Below are 18,679 nucleotides of genomic sequence, written 5' to 3' on the forward strand. Positions count from 1 at the left end.
TATCTAATGCCTGGAATTTACACATATTTGCACCCAACGGAAAAACGTATAATATACAAGTAGTTTATAAAAATATTCTTGATTAATCATCTATACTTCTTATTTGTTATTGTTACATTTCAAAATTATTTATTTTCTTTATAGTGAAATATATTTTAATATTTGTTTTATTAATTCAATAAAGTATATTTTAAAATTTGAAACTTCATTGCATTTATTAAGTAGAATCTTAGATTTTATTCTCGACTCTAAGGGATTGCGTTGGTCTTGTTTAAATTGTAGATCGATTGAAATTGATATATTTAAAGTTTATAAGCAGACACGTAATGACTTTAATAAAATCGGTATAGATCTTGAAACCCTCACCAAAAAATTTAGGCACTACGAAAAATTGTTCAAATCTTTTAAGCGCCTGAATGATTTTCACGAATCCCCCAAACCTGCTCCTAAGCGTAAACGTCCTTCCGATGAAGTCATACTTTCAGTACGGTGTTCTATTTGCGGTACATTTCTCTATCCCATCTGAAGATGTTATCGTTCCAGGAACAGACTCCTTTAAATTTAAATGTATTAGAGTCTACGGTAATAGTTGCTTTATTTAATTAACCCTATCTTATATACCACCCCATTCGGACTTAAATGTACAATCTTGTATAACCAGCATGCTTCTTTAATAAATAGTGCTACCTCGATGGCAAATAATGTAGATTCAATAATCGTTTTAAGAGATATCAATTTACCGTGTGCTTCGTGAAAAGCTTTCGATGACTATATCGTACCGATTTGTAATCAGTCATGTTTTAATGAGTTTTTCGAAAAAATGTCGGAGTTGGGTCTGAAAAAAATTAATTTGATTCCGAATAAATTTTGTAAATACTTAGATTTAGTATGCCTTGATGCCTTTTCAAAGTGTTCCGTTATTCAGAGTAATCTTGTTCTACCAGAGGACTTGTATCATCCTTCTTTAAAAATATCGTGTGAAATCATAGGCAATGTACGGGATAGTACTCATCAAACTTCTAGCTTTTGTACTCGGTTTAACTTTGCAAAAGCTAATTTTAAAAAGTTAAATAGAGAACTTTCTACAATAACAAGGCTTAATTATAATGGCGATATTGGATTTAGTATCTCGCATTTTAATAATATTATTTTGAAATTATTTGAATAGTATGTAATAGTAATTGTTAATAAAAGTAAAAGTACAAGTCCGTTGTTTTCATAATGTTATATAAATTAAAAAACAGAAAAACACGAGCCCGTAAACAATTTAAAAAACCGGTTCACTTGTCGACTATTCTAAATATTCTGTATTGCGTCGACAGTATTTTGATCTAAACAAAAAATGTAATAAAAATTACTGATATAAGGAAAAAAAGATATTGTACATAATCCAAAATCGTATTATGATTTCGTTAACTATAAGCGCAGGATTTCCAAATTTCCGTCCGCGATGAAATACAAATCTATCATATCAAGTGATAATGACATTATATCCAATATGTTTGCACAATTTTTCAAGTCATACTACTGTCATACTTCTCCTAAAAGCTTTTCCTATCAGCACGTGCTGTGTCCAAATTATTTCTGAACAAGACGTCCTACTTAATTTAAATAAGTTAAAACCATCTTTTAGTTACGGCCCAGACATGATACCCTCATGCTTCCTAAAAAATAGTGCCAAATATATTTACCTGCCTTTGACAAGGATATTTAATGCCTCTCTTAAGCACGGTACATTTCCTTCAATAAGGAAACAGTCATTTATAATCCCTTTGCATAAAGGTGCACTTGACCCTCTGGGCATACAGCCAATATTTCTTTAATGTGTAGCTTCTTATCTTTATAATAGAACACAACTAGTGATATTTGAGGATACTCTTTCAGATACAATTAATGTCTCTTCAGTTGTTCCGCAAGGTAGTCATCTTGGCCTGATTCTGTTCTTGTTGTTTATTAACCATATCTCTTCTGTTATAGAATTCTCAAAAAGCGACGTAAAGCTTTTTAAATCATACACTTCAACTGATGAAAGGTGTCTAACTAAACAATTAGCAAACAGACTAAAACAAATTGTTTGCTTGATGTGATAGAAATTATTTGCCATTGAATTTCAACATCTGTTCAAAAACGGTTTTTCCTTTTCGCCTAAGGGCATTTCATGGGATAGGTTAGGATACACTAGTCGTTTAAAATTTATAAATCTTCCTAGACTTACTAGTCGTAGGGAAATGCTTGGCATAATAATCTTAGTGAAAAATTTGAATGGAACAGTTTGCAGTTCTTTTCTCCTGTCTAATTTAAATTTAATATCCCTGATCGCTTTTTGAGGCAGTTTAGACCCTTACTGTTTGGCCAAATAAGCCTTCCCATCGAACATCCCTCTACAAGCACCACACACCACTCCACAAGCAACACTGACACACTCCAACACACATACAAACCGCTCCCGTAAACACCACACAATCCACAGAGGGATGGTACACACCACTCACGAGCTCAGCACTCTTGCTGCCCAATCAACAAAAAGGATCGACGACTGGATACGGCCTCTTTTTTCGATCGATCGCCGTCGAAAGTGAATCAGCGAATTCTCTTTATCTTCCGAGTCTTTTCTGCGCAACCCCGAAAACCTACATCGTTTTCTTTTTTTAAAATAATTTCATTAATTCAAGTTACATTTAATTGTGAAAACGATTTTGTCTAAGATACTAAAATTGCGAATTTGAAAACCCTTTTCGTCATTATATTTTATTCTTTTATCCGGGAGCAAGTGTTTAAGTGAAAGTCGTGAGTATTTTTGTGCAAATTAAATACTGTTAAAATAATGTAGATCAAATTTCGAACTAAACGATCCATTCCGCCGCATATGTCATGATTTTAATTCTCAATCCAGCACATTTGACTTATCTGCCTCACTTTTCAAAATTAGAAAGACTTTATTGCTCTATCTTAATAAATACAAATGCAACAATTTATTATATCGTAATTATAAATCTTAGCTGTTGAAATTTTTGTTTCTGTAGCTGAGCAGTTTTGGATCTCAACACTTAAAAAACTCTCTTGCCTTTTCTGACTTGGGTAATTCCGTACGTATGCGGATTGCGCCTCTCGCGTCGGTTGGACGGGAAGAGGGTAATCGTTGGGTTATTATAATGTTTTATTTCCTATTTAGCTCTTCCAACCAATCAGCTATCAGTATAGTTAGTGCCATTTCACATGAGTGCTATCTTCTGAACCCCGATGGTTCATTTACTATTCATTGGGTTGTTTCTAAGTATTTCACAAGTATATTTTTCAATGCGGTTTTCATTATTATTTTTTTTCGCATGGCAGTGTATTAAAGTGGGTTTATAATCTTTGCATAAAAATATACCGTGTATTCAATGGAATATTTTAAAAGACCATCGGTTACCAGTTGTTTACCTCCAATTTTATTTCTAAACAACCGCAACATCACCAGATGATACCTCATTAAATTTGAATGATTTTGAGTGTTTATTTATATAGCTGTTTAAATCAAAATTGCGAATATTACTGTTTATTTCAATAACAATGTTTATGAAACAGTGTTTTAATTCGTTTGAAATATGTGCCCTGATTTCTATTAGTCTATCTTTAATTATAATCTTGTCTATATTTTCGTGTTCACTAGTATAATTTATAGTTTGTTTTTAATATCTCCACATTTTCTTACTATTATTGTGATTTATAGCGTTTTCTTTTCTCACGAAAATGTTGCATTTAACTGTCCTATGCTCGGGCTGTCAAATATGCGTGTTCTTTTCTCAAATATGCGTTTTTCTTTTTTTCAGGTTCGTTTGTTTCTTTTTTAAAATGTTGTCTTCTAACCAGAAAAAAGTGCAACCTTTTCTGCCATTCTCCAACGTAAGGAAGAGAGACCCAGCGGGTGTTTACCTATCCTTTTTGATAAGTTAGATGGACCGTTTATATAATGTTGTCGTTTAATTAGGCAACATTTACATCAAGAAAATAAAACGGTATTAGTAGAATTTTGTTCTACATATGTTATGTTTTTTGTACTCCTGAAACATGTTGTGCGAATTTAGCCCCCACATGACTAATATCAGGATTTTAGAACAATCGACTGACTTATACCATCTCCATTTTCCATATATCTAATATATAATTTTTAAACTTTCGATTGAATTTATAACATACATATATGTATGTATATCGGTCAATATAAAGTTTCACCTGCACCTGAAGGTATTTTCCCAGCTTTAGTTCTTGCAAGTTGCAAAAGTGTAAAATTTTCGGTTATACCCGAACTTATCCCTTACTTACTTATTTTTATACTCTTGCAACAGGTTGCTACAGATTATAATAGTTTTGTTCACCTAACAGTTGTTTGTATCACCTAGAACTAATCGAGATACATATAGGGTTATGTATGTATATATAAACGATCAGGAACACGATAAGAGTTTAAATCCTGGTAACTGTTTTTCCGGAACATATATGCCACCATAAGAAATTTGGTATTGTAGATGGGCGTAATGGGACCGCAAATTATGATACATACCTGTTGTTTATCGTTAAAAACTAATAGGTTTAATGTATAGGGTTTTTTTTAGAGGTATAGAACTTTAAATTGCAATAAAACAACGATGGATTATTCGATTGACATGAATTTTATTTTACCGAAAGATAATCTCTAGGCATATGATTTCTGGTAATTTTTGATGACTTTTTCCAACATTTGTGACCGTATATCGACAATAACACGGCGAATGTTGTCTTCCAAATGGTTAAGCGTTTGTGGCTTATGTGCATAGACCAATGATTTTACATAACCCCACATAAGTAGTCTAGCGGTGTTAAATCACAAGATCTTGGAGGCCAATTCAAAGGTTCAAAACGTGAAATTAGGCGGTCACCAAACGTAAATAAATCGATTGTGGCACGAGCTGTGTGACATGTTGTGCCGTCTTGTTGGAACCACAGCTCCTGGACATCATGGTTGTTCAATTCGGGAATGAAAACAGGTAGTAATCATGGCTCTATACCGATCACCATTGACTGTAACGTTCTGGCCATCATCGTTTTTAAAGAAGTACGGACCAATGATTCCACCAGCCCATAAAGCGCACCAAACAGAGGAAAACGGTCCATGGTTAATCGAATTTACTGCTCTGATGGACGATTTTGTTGACGATAAAATTAACGTAGTGCGCGATACGTATTCCGCACAGAACCATTATTTTCGAAACAAAATTGCACTTTTTGCAAGCGTTATTCAGGCGTGAGTCCATTCATGATGAATTGCCAAACAAAACTGAGAATAAATCACTTGACAGCTGTTAAATCAGTCGCCATCTTGAACAGTAATGCCATCTTAAAGTTCTTAAAGAACAACCGATATATTATATATCTCCCAAACCATACAAGCTTTATCAGCCAAATTTGCATAGGAATAATTCTATCGGCACCTCTTACGACAGTGTGAAAATAGGTCAAATCGGATTATAACCCCCCCACCCCGTGGAACGGTTTTTTTTAAATTACTAACAGCCAGTTTCACTAAAGTAATATAAGTGAAACATAATTCATTTCAGTTTCACCATTTGACTTAATTTTTAGTTAAATGGTCATGCTTTGTCATTTAAATAAAAATTAAATACGGCCATATTCGACTATGAGTACATTTTTCTATCAGCTGATTTGCAAGTAGCAGAAGATAAACATATTATGAAAAATGGAATTTTACGACGAAAGTGATATGGAATGCGAATTTTAAGTAAATATAATTAGAAATCGTCGCCTTCGTATAGTGAGGGAATGAATTCTTTTTTACATATTATGACGACGCCGATTTTCGATATAGATTTCGTTTGACCAAACAGTCTGCTTGGATGATATTCGAACAAATTAGGAACAAAATACAGCACAAAACTAAGAAGTAAGAAGTTTTTCACATCAGTTCGATATTTTAAATTTAGCCTCTTCGGTTGAGTTTATATGACAAATATCTTATTTGATGATAATTTTAATATTACAAGTGTTCGCTGAAGGGAAGTAAAATATAGTAATAAAACTAAGTGAGTCTGTGACCTTCAGAATAAGGTAATATATAACAAATTTGATTGTAATCATTCACGATTTCGTCGAACAATGAATTTTGAACTTTTTCGGCTTTTATCCTTGCATGTTGCAAGAGTATAAGATGTTCGGTTACACCCGAACTCAGACCTTCCTTCCTTGTTTCTTTTTTATTATTATTTGGGTTTATTCAGTTAGGTAATTTCAAGGTTATACCATTTATTGATACTGTCCCTACTTTTTCGGATGTTAATTTTGACATACATTATACATTTCGTTATTACAGTTTTTATTTTACATTCAGTGTTTTCTTTTTCAATTGTCACAAAGTTGCTATAATTGATAAATTTGTTTTACTATGCAGAATCAAAGGAAAGTGTCTTGGTTAAGTTTACCAGAATATAAATTAATTAATTTTGTTTATAAATGCAAATTTTAATAATTTTCGTGTGCAGCGACTATACTGTGTGAAAATTTATTTGGATAAATCAACCAAAAGGCATTCATACCATTTTTAATGAAGGAAACGGTACTTCAAAATGTATTGACATCCTTAACTCTTATAAACTAATATCTTGCAACCTAAGTACAATAGCTTTCATTAAGGGATCGTATCGAAAAAGCAGTCTACAAAATTTAAAAATTACTGAATTAATGGTGGCATTCAAATATTTTTTTTCAAAAACATATTACTTGGGATTATAATATAATATTTAGGAGCTGCTTATCTGCCCGATTTTGATTAAAAACCAAAGACTGAACATTAGAATAGCATCCCTCGAATTTGGTGCTAAAATGGGTATTGGCAGATAGATCTATAGTTTTCGAGATCTTTGCGTTTAAAGCTCAAATATTCACAAATATTTCACTTTTACATCCATTAACAGTTCTAACATTTATTTCATAAATATATATATTATACTAAATGTATAATTACTTCTGCCAATTAGATGTTTAAATAAATTATAACGCAGGATAAACTAAGTTAGTTTTTTCGAAACGGTTTACGAAAAAACACTTAGCCAATTAAATAAAATTGACAATAATCTATTACTTTTGCATAAAATTGAAGGTTGATTTAGCTTAGTATGAATGATCGGACTTAGGTCAAATATGCACGGTTTTGTTCGATAACTTATTGCTATTTTAAAAGTTGTTTCATAATGCCACTCTCATAGAAATCTTCGTCTCTATTAGCAAGAAACTGGGACAGTCGATTTTCAATAGCTTCTCTTTAAGTGAATTTTTCACCAGCAAAAACATTTGCCATAGACAATAACAAGTAACAATCATTTGGTGCCAGGTTCAAGTCCAGGACTATAAGATGGGTGCATAAAAACTTCCCAATTAAGCCCCCGGAATAGAGACAGTCCAATTGTTGACAGTATAGGTCCGAATTATAAGTTTGACGGTAGGTGAGCAACTCATAGTAGTCGCTTTACGTTGTTGTAAGTGATCCACAGTCCTATATAAACGGTTTTTGTGCTTACATGATTATCGGACTCAACGATATTCGGTATCGATATTTTCAAGAATTGGCCTTCAAGAGTGTAATGCAGCTTTGACATAAAATTTAAACTTAAAATTAAAAACCAAAATTGCATGTTTAACATTATTAAAAATTTCGGTCGATTGGCTTGCGTTTTCGTCTTTATCAAATAAAACCTGTAAAATATGGCATGTTTTCACGTTGCTGGTTTCTATCCTTTTCTGAAGCAATACTGAGTTAAGCAATGACGAAACTGTTTTGAACGGTAAATTTTTTTAGTATGTGTTAGGTATATTATCTTTCTAACGCAAGCCGATCGCAAATTCGAATTCGAAAGAAATCTGTCGAAAAAATAATGGATCTATTTTTACTAAACCTTATGTTGCTAGCACCAAAAATTAATTTTTGTATTATATATCTACGGTTTCAGTGGTGAAGGTGTTAGAGGTCTTGCTACACAGGACTTTTAGCTTATTTTATTAACCCTAGCAAGATAACGCAATTTTATACCACTGAAAAACGATGCGTCGAATGACGTATTTTCTTTTGAAAGATTTTAAGAATGTCATTTATTATTATTTTGTTTTGTAATAAAATGTACAATTGTCCTCCAATGAATATTTTCCTTCAAAAATAGGTTATTATATCGGATGATCGGTATGTGAGTTTATCTATAACAGGGGTGACTAAACAATTTTACTTTCGACATTATCTTAATATATTAAATTTAGCTTCTCCGAAGTCACATATATAACATATGAAGATGTTTTTAATATAATTTTTGCTTACGGGAAGTAAAATATAACAATAAAACTAAGCGAGTTTATGACCTATAATATATCTTAATAAAATACCACATTTGATTGTTATCCATTCGTCGAATAATTAATAATTCTCAATTTTTTAAAAAATTGGTTTGGAATCCCGGTCAGTAAATCTTAATCAATATATCACAATCATTAATATCACATGCCAAAATATCCGATACAAGATATCCCATGGAAAAAATATCACTCTACAAAAAAATCATACTACAAAAAAATATCCCACAACACGAATATCCAAATACATATTCTATCCCCTGGACCCCGTTCGTGCTTCGCCCTTAAACCCTACCCGGGCTTCACCAATTTACGTGAATCTGGAACGCTTCACGTTTAATGGAGGATACGTTTAATTAAAGAAACAACAAACAAAATATATTTACAATAAATATCGTTATTAATATATTTTCAATAATTACATACTTTTATAATAAATATTAAGATCAATACTAATATTCAAGATTATGAGCTACCCAACGTAAATACTCTAACTGCTCGACATTATCCTAGGATTTAACAACATTTAGGAGACGACGATCGTGATTTTGGTATTTACGTTTCTTAGCTGGACGCTCCTCACGATTATTTCAATTCGAACTCCATTTACGCTTGCTCATCTCGAACATAGTGTTCGAAATTCTATAAATGCTCATATCTCTACGTAAGTATTTTGGATGCGAATATTGAACGCATAGTGCCACCCCTCTATCGCATTGTTTGATCGCTTTACTTGAACGACGGTTGACTTATAGTGATTTCATACTGCGATGTCTTATGTGCCAAGTTGGCGTTCGCCGCGACGAGTTTGCTTACCAATCAAAGTATTCTCCATATAAACCAAAAATTCACTCAACTCATCTTCATGATTTACAAAAAATTTTATTTTTATCATAGACTCGTAAACAGAAAGAACGTTAGAAACAGGACCGTACACTAAGGCATAAAACATCTTCATGTGCATGGCGTTATCACCACCACGTTGGTACGAAAGATGGAGTCCACAACTTCTTTTTACGAAGAATACACTGCGCATAATGAAATACGCATCCTTTATTAGAACAATCCGGAAATACCTTTTTAATAGCAGTCGAGGTTCTAATGTAATGCATTACTCTACCTTTAATCGATCCATGTATCGTATACTTGTATAACTGATAAAATATTATATATTAGGTACGGTCCGAAAAGTACCATCGGTATACCATCGATCACTTGAGCGTAACAGATTTAAATTTTGCTGAGTTGCAAAAATTCAAAATCTTTCCTTACATTTAACTTGTTGATCGCAAGAATCACAACATTAACACACTTCATCCTTCGCAGTATTCTTATATTCATCACCAATAACGAGTTGAGCGATTGTTGTCGGAGTGGCTGGAGCTACTATATATGTTATATCAACACGAATTCGACAAATGGTACGACTAACATTTGAACGGATAGTTAATTGTCTGGCGGTTGACTGTGACATATTACGAACAGTGTTTGATGGCTTGTTGGCATATTTGATGTCGAAGCCATGTCTCTTATATTATATTTGCAATAACCTTACTCGCTTGAACCATTGCCACATTTGGTAAATGATTTTGCTCAGTTCTCGATAATACAACACCTAAAAAACACATTTCACATAAAAAACATTCACATATAAATTTTAATGGTTGTTCGATCATAAAGATTATAATACAATATAAACATATAAACAAATCTAATATAACAATATCATAAAAACCATCATCTTCCATATTGCTAGTATAAACACGTGCTATGCATTTCTTTGTATTGTAATTAACAGATCGCCATGTGACTTTTTCGTCTGATTTGCGGTGTATATAAATCCCTCCAAATGAAGATTTTTACTTCCTTTCTGGTTGATAATAAATTCCAAAGGCATTTTTCAATATTATTCACTAAGATCTATATATCGATGGCTACTTAGTATTTATTATACAATAAAATAAAATATTTTTAGAGGTTTGACCGACGTGTACTGTTTACTTGCACCTCAGATATTGGGACTGCGTTATTGTACTTCAGACTATACTAATGTACATATATAGTAATGACATATATTAAGCCTAAATATTGAATATAGCGATAATAGTCATTTAAAACAAATTATAAAGAGCGGAAAATATTTTAACACTATGTTAGATATGGGATTTGTTTATCTTGTGACCTTTTTGTTGGGATCTTTCGGTATTGGATATTTGTAATTGGAATATTTTGTAGCGCGTTAGTTTTTTTAGGGTATTTTTTATTTTGGGGTATTTTGGCTGGGCTTAAACTAACTGGGATATTTTCTTCTGGAATTTGCTGACCGACCACCAAAGTTTTGGCAAACCCTAAAGATATTAATTATATATAAAAATAATAATTAAATTTTTACAATTAAATTAAAAAAATGAAATTTTCATTTTTAATCCCAAACATTTACATTTTAAAAATTCTAATTTTTAATCCCAAATTTTTTAATTAAAATATTGCAACTCTATTAGCAACATAAAGATGTTTACTGTTATATGTATATCTATCTATTCATTTTGTGAATTAACTTTCTAAAGAAATTTTTTTTGTAATTTATGTACAGTCAGTTAACAACAGACCATAAAATAAATATAGAAGTATACAGATTTCTCGTATTCTACTCGTATACTGTCTAGTATACCAAAATAAAATTTCATTTGGTTCCCTTTTGAACAAGGTTTTAGGTACAATGAACTCCCGATAAATGGCACAAGAATTGAATTATTAAAAAATTTGTTTTGGCCATATTAGGGTATATTTATGTATATTGGTAAAGGAAAGTGAATTATTTGATTGCTAATATTCATAAATATAATATATAATATTAAGCATTCGTTTGTTTTTGAATTTAGGGCTACAATAAATATGCAAAGTATCAAAAAAGGAAGTGAGGTACGGTGCTAGACTGAAGACAGCATACAAAGTGGATTCTACACTACGTCCTTGACTCGGGTCTGGCTCCCAGTGGAAATCGAGGAGATTATAAGCTTTGTTATCCTTCGCTTCCCACCCAGTATTGGCGGGATATTAGGCTCGAAATAACAGAGGAACCTTATCGACCAGCGCTGAGGCTGTTAATTTCGGAGTCTCTCAATTCTCTCAAGAGGTCCAAAAGGGTCAGAAGCTATGGCTTCAAGAGGGTGGCCCTAAGGATCTTTCTTATGGCGATGGCCCTCAGCGTCACAGTGCGGTAGAGAATAAAAGGGAAGATCAAATCATGAAAACTCGGTTCTAACATACGCAGTAAGTAATGAAGGAAGTCCTCAAACGTCGAATCCGCCCAAGGGAAAGCCCTACTCTTCACTGATGCGATGGAAGAGTGTTTGGAGGAGTGTGCAAGTCTTCAGCACTGCGTTTAAAACTTTCCTGGAACGTTTCTGTCCAATTACATCACAGAGAGGTACAGGGAAATCCTTCTGATGGACATTGGAACTTTCGGAAATTAGGGCATCTAGTACAAGGTCCGGAAGAGTCTGACAATTGACAACTGCGTGTTATACAAAACAGGATTCGCCATTCAAAAGTCCCAAATGAGGAAGGCCAAGAGGTCTTCATATAAAGCCGTCTGGCTGCCGGGTAATCGATATTTTGTATCTCTCTACTGCCACAGCGGAGCTATTAGTGAAGGATGGCATCTCTTACTAAAAGTAGTTCTTGGGCTATATGAGACCAGAGTCAAAGCAAAAATTCTATAGAACATGTTGTTCTCGCCTGCTAATAGTGTAAAAGGTGAGGTTTTTGTCTTACTAGCTGCAGAATGGAGACGGGTAGGAGCTCCACTGGCTTCTTACATTTCACCGCTGAATAGTTGGGCCTCAGGCGAGCTCGGCAAGCGCTGGTCAGATACAATAAACTCTGAAATCGCAAGATCTTTCTGGCCCAGGGTAAATCGCAAGCTCGAACGGGAATCATGCGGTAAGATTTAAAACTTTACCAGATGCTAGTTAGATAAGCTGCTTGGAAATGGATGAAATATAATTATCCTAATAAAGATGATAGTAATAAAGTAACTAAGCAAATTTGTGACATGCTTAAGACGCTTTGTCATGGGTTGATATCCGAATACGGAATTTGTTTTTGTGTCTGGCTTCACAAAGAACTGTATTTAGCTGTCTATGTGTGATCGCCGCTCTCTTGAGGGATCAGCTAACTGCTTGAATACTTTTGCTATAAGTTACCTAAAAGATAAATAAATTTTATCAATCCAAACATATCTTCTAATCAACTGTTTGTACTGAGTTTTTAGTATTTTTTTTCTTAAAAACTCTTGATCGTGTCAAACTCTTAAACTTCAAAATGAGGACTTGCAGCAGCTCTCTTTGACGGTTTAACATACATTCATGCTTTCTTAAAAGCGATATTAAGAGATCTATACGATTCCAAATAAGTCTCAAAAGATATAAAATAAAATAAAGGTAAGACGAGAGCATTTGTACCAATGATTTTTCGCCTTCTCAGCTAGTTAAATTTTTTACATTTCACCATTTATTCATAAATTAATTTGAAATGCAGAAATTGTAAACAAAACTGATAGTAGTATTATAATTTATAAATTTCAATACATCAAAAAGAGTAAACTTACGGACGAAACTTGACTGCAGACCGGACTTAGCTTATATTATATTAATCATTGCACGAGCTCACAAACTTAATATCAGATCTAGTTTATTATATTGGTCTTCATACCAATCTCTTTCCACTCAATATTTTTGTCTTATAACACACGTTTTAAAAGTACCTACATTATCCACTATATGTAGGAAAGCATATATATGTAAAGTAGTATAACAACATAATTTAAATTCATTTATGTATTGGTACATTTCACGTTCTTTCACATATGTATGTATTGTATATATGCATGTTTATACATATATTAATGTGCTGTGGTTAAAGTTGAATTTTACTTACTATTTCAAAAAGTTAAGTAAAACTTAGATTAGTTTATAAATACTGCAGCTTAGAAAGATAAATACATACATACGTACCCATGCACATATTTGATTTACTACAGAATCGAAAAAATAAAATCGTGCCCAAAACTATTTGAAAAATTCAAATTAAAATTTTTCTGTGCATGATTTGTGCATATTCATACATATTAAGGCATTGAAGTCAGACACTAACTATAACAAATGAATTACTTTGGAATTGAATTTTACCATATTCAATGTATTTTTAAATTATAAAATGTTTACTTTACAGTTACTGAATGGAGAGATAACTAATAATTAAACAGCTTACCTCTCATTCACGTTTTAAGCAAAATTATATTCAAATTCAAATGCGTGTTCACATAATACATGTACGTGCATATGTATGTATATTACAAGGGACAAATTGTAAAGTAAATATTATAGTCCAATATAATGGCGCATCTTATTGAATTGTGTGCCAAAATTTTTGTGTATAAGTTGTTTCAATAAATCAGGTTTTGTCTCGCTCTTTTTGTTATTATATTGTTTATTTAATAAAGACAGTATATAAGGAAACTAGAAGATTATTTAAATCATTAAATAAAAAGAACTTGACGAATAACAACTTATCGCTGTGAAAATCATGAAACTCGTAAGTTTACTTTTTGGCAGAATAAATCGGGCATGTTAGAGTGTGTATCTCTTATGAAATTTGTGCGTTTATGATAAAAGTTTAATACAAAAATAGAAAAAGTGCAAATTTTGAAATTAAAAATAAATAAAAATATCTGTGTTTCTAAATAAACATTTTATTATTCTAAAAAGCTAAAATTAATTTTCCATAATCTGCAGGTTATTTTATTATATTTTATTGTGTGTACCGCTGCGGATTTCAAACACCCTTCGGATCGAAATTCAGAGTTATTTAAATATAACCCAAGCGATGTTTACACATTACCGGAAGATATAGATGATGAAAAGCCAGCTGTTATATTTGAAGGGAATGTTATGAGAGCAAAAGTGGAGAAACTACAAAATTTCAACGGAAATAAAAAATTTAAATTAGAGTAAGTATTAAAATTTTTTTGTGAACAATCCTGACATCACTACTAAGACAATTAATTTGACTGTTTCAACGTCATCAGTATTTTTCTTTCAATAGTTTATTACAACCAATCCTCATGTTGTAGAATCTGACTCATTACTGCTTCGGAATATTCTGATACAATACTCTTATCATCTATTTCACATGTTTAGGTAGGCATGCTTACCACATGATATTTGCTTTCAATATTCGAATACTTAGTTTTAGATATTTTTTCATAAGCGTACTACATAAGTAACGGTAACGTTGGGCATAGCTATTTAAGAATATGATCTATATTTATAACATCACGAACTAAAAACGGTTAATAAATATGCAAAAAAATATAAAAGTTTTATTGATTTACTTTTCTTAATGTCTCTCATTTCAGCGTTTATTATTTAGATATAATGCTAAATCATCTATAACAATAATTTCTGTAGCAAAAACTCTTTTGTGGTAGTTAGAATTGACTACGATATATCTTTTACACACTTGTTGAAGGTGACTTATTATTAATACGAAAAGATTTACTAATATATGCACGCGGATTACTTTCCCGTTTGGTAGGTTATGCTCACACAATATCTGAATTACCCAGTAGTAAAATATATGATGGCGGCTTCAAAACTGACAGTTTTTCTTCAGACAGTTCTTAATTTCATTAAATGCTTACAATTTGCTAAGCATATATTATCGATATTTTTTATTGTTCAGTTCTCCGAGAATCCTAATTTGACTTATGCCTATGTTTAAACAAAATTATTAGTGAAAATATTTATATTATCTCAACGCTTTATTTACATTTGAAAAAAAATTATGGAAATAACAAAATCGTGATTAAAACGTAAAAACATGAAAACCAATACTTAAGAAATAAATGAATTTGGCCACGCATATAATATTTTAATCGAAATCTACATGCATACATAATGAAACTGAAAGATGTATAAGTATATCATTTTCCTCCTAAGTAGCTTAATTTATTGGTTTCAATAATTGAAATAGTATATACAAAATATATTACAAAACTACTAAATTAGACGTAATATGTTTGTAATTACTAAAAATTTAGAGTTTTCTACTTTTTGTTGTGTACAGTGTTGTGTTGGTTTGTTTCTTCAAATTTGTTCCTATATAGAAGAATACGTAATGTTGCCCTCAACCAATATATGTATGGGTGTTTACTAACTCACATATAAAACAGTACAGTAAATACAGCTAACATTTTTCTAATTAGCATATTTTGCTAGTCATTCTCAGTTATTTTATAAACAGTATACGGATATCAAATATATTTTACATATTTACATAATTTAGTAGATTAGTGTAGAATTAATGTGCTAGCAGAGTATTAGGAAGTCGGAATTTTAAAATGTTAGTTCAAGTTACTGTGTTTTGGCGACTGATAGAATTTTAGCAATGTTGAGGTTTAAAATGTTTAATTATGAAAGCGACAAAACCAGTGAAAATCTAGCCGCATCATACCAAAAAATGTTGGTCTCCATAGCAAATAATCATCGAAATTCCTGTTAATTACCTAAAAAAATTTCTGGTATTTTCATTTCTAATTAACTATTTTTGGTTACAAAAATAAGCAACAAAATATGTTTGACCAATTGATGATCACTTTCTCCGAATCGCTTTGAATCAAATGTTGTGAATGGAGTAAAAAAAATATTTCCAGAAATTGGTTTCTTTCAGAAGCATAATTTTTTAATTAACACCAAATTTTATTATTATATGTACTCTACATTTTTTTATTACAATTTTAGTTTAAAGACTCAAAATGGTATTGAGCTTACCAGTGTTGGAAAATTAAAAGACGATAAAACATTTGTTGTGAGTGGGTCATATTCTTTTACTGGAGCTGATGGTAAACGCTACAAAACTCGCTATACTGCTGATGAGTTTGGATATCACCCTATTACAGAGTTAGATCTGGATATTCCAGAGTGAGTATAATTAAATTTATCCAATTATTTCAAAAAAGTTAATTTAAGAGAAAACATAAGTTTTTATAACTACAACACACGGCACATATATATATGAGTGGGTCATTTAATATGAATATCTAAGAACGGCTATCCAAGTATGAGCTCTTAATTTTAACGGGAAGGTCCTCCGCTTTAAAGTTTTCTATTTTTTTCTTATTATCAGATAGAAAAATTCGTGCTTCTCCAGGAAATGGAATGCTCTACAAAACGGTGTCTTACGATTTTTCGTAAACTTAACCGTTTAAAATATTATATAATAACGGTTAAAGTTTGACGGTTTTAAGAAAAATTAGTTTCTTGTAAATTTCCTACAAAACTATGAACTTTCCGATTTATAATGATTTTTTTATTGAGTTAAATTAGAATAAATTAACTTGTTGGAAAAATATTTCATCAAATATTTTGTAAGCATTAAGTAGGCGCTTATTATTTATTTGTGTTAAATAAATACCGTAACATAATACCGATTCACACGATTCGTTTATGCTAAATGTTCATTTTTATAAGTGTGTACATTAATATTTTTATAATGATAGACTTGTATAACTTGTGATGTGGAATCACCGAAAACAAAAAATAAATAAATATACTCGAATGCGTTATAGCTCTCACGGCGTGAATTTGAGCTTTTCTGAAATACATTAAGTATCTAATCAACAAGTACAATATTTAAAGGATATCATTAAGAATGACATTATAGACCGTAGTAAGCATGTATTTATTGTATTGAGCATCATCCTTCTTTTCGTCAATTATGATATGTCCGAAGATGTTCCATTAATATCTGCAGCTATTGGAGGCTTTGCATCAACTACTTAACTTTATTCCATTTTGTGTCGCTTGACTTTGAGTAACCTAAGAGATAAAAGAACAAATATTCTTTAAATGATGCAGTTTTTGCCCCAAATCATAGAATTGAACATTTACATAATATTTTCGCTGGAATCCAGCTTTTCGTTAAACAGGTGCAGACTGTAGAGTGAGACATATTTTGATGACAGGAATATTTATCAATCAGAACTCCAAAAAAAATTTTCAACCGTTAATATCTTTTAGACGGTTAGGTTTACGAAAAAGCAGTAAGAGATCGTTTTGTAAAACATTTCCATTTCCTAGAAAAATTATGAAACGAGATATTTTATCAAGTAGTTGGAAGCGAGACATGTAATATTTTATCTGATGATAAGAAAAATTATAAAACTGTAAGGCGAACCTTCCCGTTACCATTAAGAGCTCATACTTGGAGAGATTTTCTTAGAGGTGTCTAAGAACCTATCTTCCACAATGCCAAGCGAAAATCATTCTTTTGACCCCCTTAATATATATATACTGTAGTTATTATACTTTTAAGGATTTCTCTAAATTGTCTTATTATTCCAACGTTGGTGCGCCTTTAAGTTTTGTAAATATTGACGAACCAGATTAACTTAACTAACTTATTAAATAACATTATTGTACCTTTATATTATCGCGTTATAAGACTAAACAGTTTTTATTTTTTAAGTCTGCTAATTATACATTCAATTCATAATCTTTAGTCCCCAACCCATAGCTGACGCAGCTACAAATCTGAATAAATTCGATAGTTCAAATAAAGATTTGTTAGGAGGACTTAAAAACAGATTTCAATTTCTAAACCAAAATCTTAATTTGGATATAAGTGGAGGTGCACAAAGCGGTGACGACTACAGACGTTCTGCAACGAATAATAACGGCTATAATTATGAAGCTCCGATGTAAGTTCAAAAGTATTATAAAAAAATATATATAACTTGTCTCATTTTAGACAACAATTTGAGACTGCGCCTTCCATACCATCACGCGAATACTTACCGGTGAAGTAATAATTAAAGAAAGAAAAATAAAACTTTAACTGATTTATAATATATGTATACAATAGTAGCTGGAATTCAATAAAATATAAACATATAATAAACTAAATTAGCATACGCCATGTATGTCATTAAAACCATTCAGATGGAATGTCACTATTTTTTCTATCTGAATAAGAAGTAATAATAATTTTACCCACCGACTAGTAAACCTTTTAATAAAAATTTACTAATTTTGTTTGTGATTCAACAAGGTAGTATGATAGTATAATACTTGCGTTAAGAATACGATTTTATAATGAACATTTACAGTAATCCAGTAAAAGTGTAAAGCATATAATATCAATGCAGAATCTACATTGACGATTAGGTCATATCCACCACTCTAAAAAATAATGATGTTTTTGAACATAAATCATAAATAAATCATATCTCTCTTTTAAGGTAACA

The 18,679-nt window shown here is 31.5% G+C and overlaps 1 protein-coding gene and 1 long non-coding RNA gene across 2 annotated transcripts; one reads left to right on the plus strand and one right to left on the minus strand.

The window, feature by feature from the left end:
• Positions 1 to 8,747: 8,747 nt before the first annotated feature.
• On the minus strand, positions 8,748 to 10,659 carry LOC118679925 (uncharacterized). The gene is made up of 2 exons (XR_004975479.2): positions 10,106 to 10,659; positions 8,748 to 9,985 (listed from the first exon to the last, which is right to left on the minus strand). It is a non-coding gene; the product is annotated as an uncharacterized lncRNA (long non-coding RNA).
• A 3,161-nt stretch (positions 10,660 to 13,820) lies between these two features.
• Cpr11A (Cuticular protein 11A) lies at positions 13,821 to 18,338 on the plus strand. Its single transcript, XM_014241164.3, has 5 exons — positions 13,821 to 13,968; positions 14,169 to 14,383; positions 16,176 to 16,355; positions 17,936 to 18,133; positions 18,184 to 18,338. The coding sequence occupies exons 1-5, from the start codon at positions 13,960 to 13,962 to the stop codon at positions 18,239 to 18,241; spliced, it is 660 nt and encodes a 219-aa protein (XP_014096639.1). The 5' UTR covers positions 13,821 to 13,959; the 3' UTR covers positions 18,242 to 18,338.
• The last annotated feature ends 341 nt before the right edge of the window (positions 18,339 to 18,679 follow it).

Source organism: Bactrocera oleae, chromosome 5 (genome assembly GCF_042242935.1).
Source record: "Bactrocera oleae isolate idBacOlea1 chromosome 5, idBacOlea1, whole genome shotgun sequence".
Classification (NCBI taxonomy): Eukaryota; Metazoa; Arthropoda; class Insecta; order Diptera; family Tephritidae; genus Bactrocera; species Bactrocera oleae.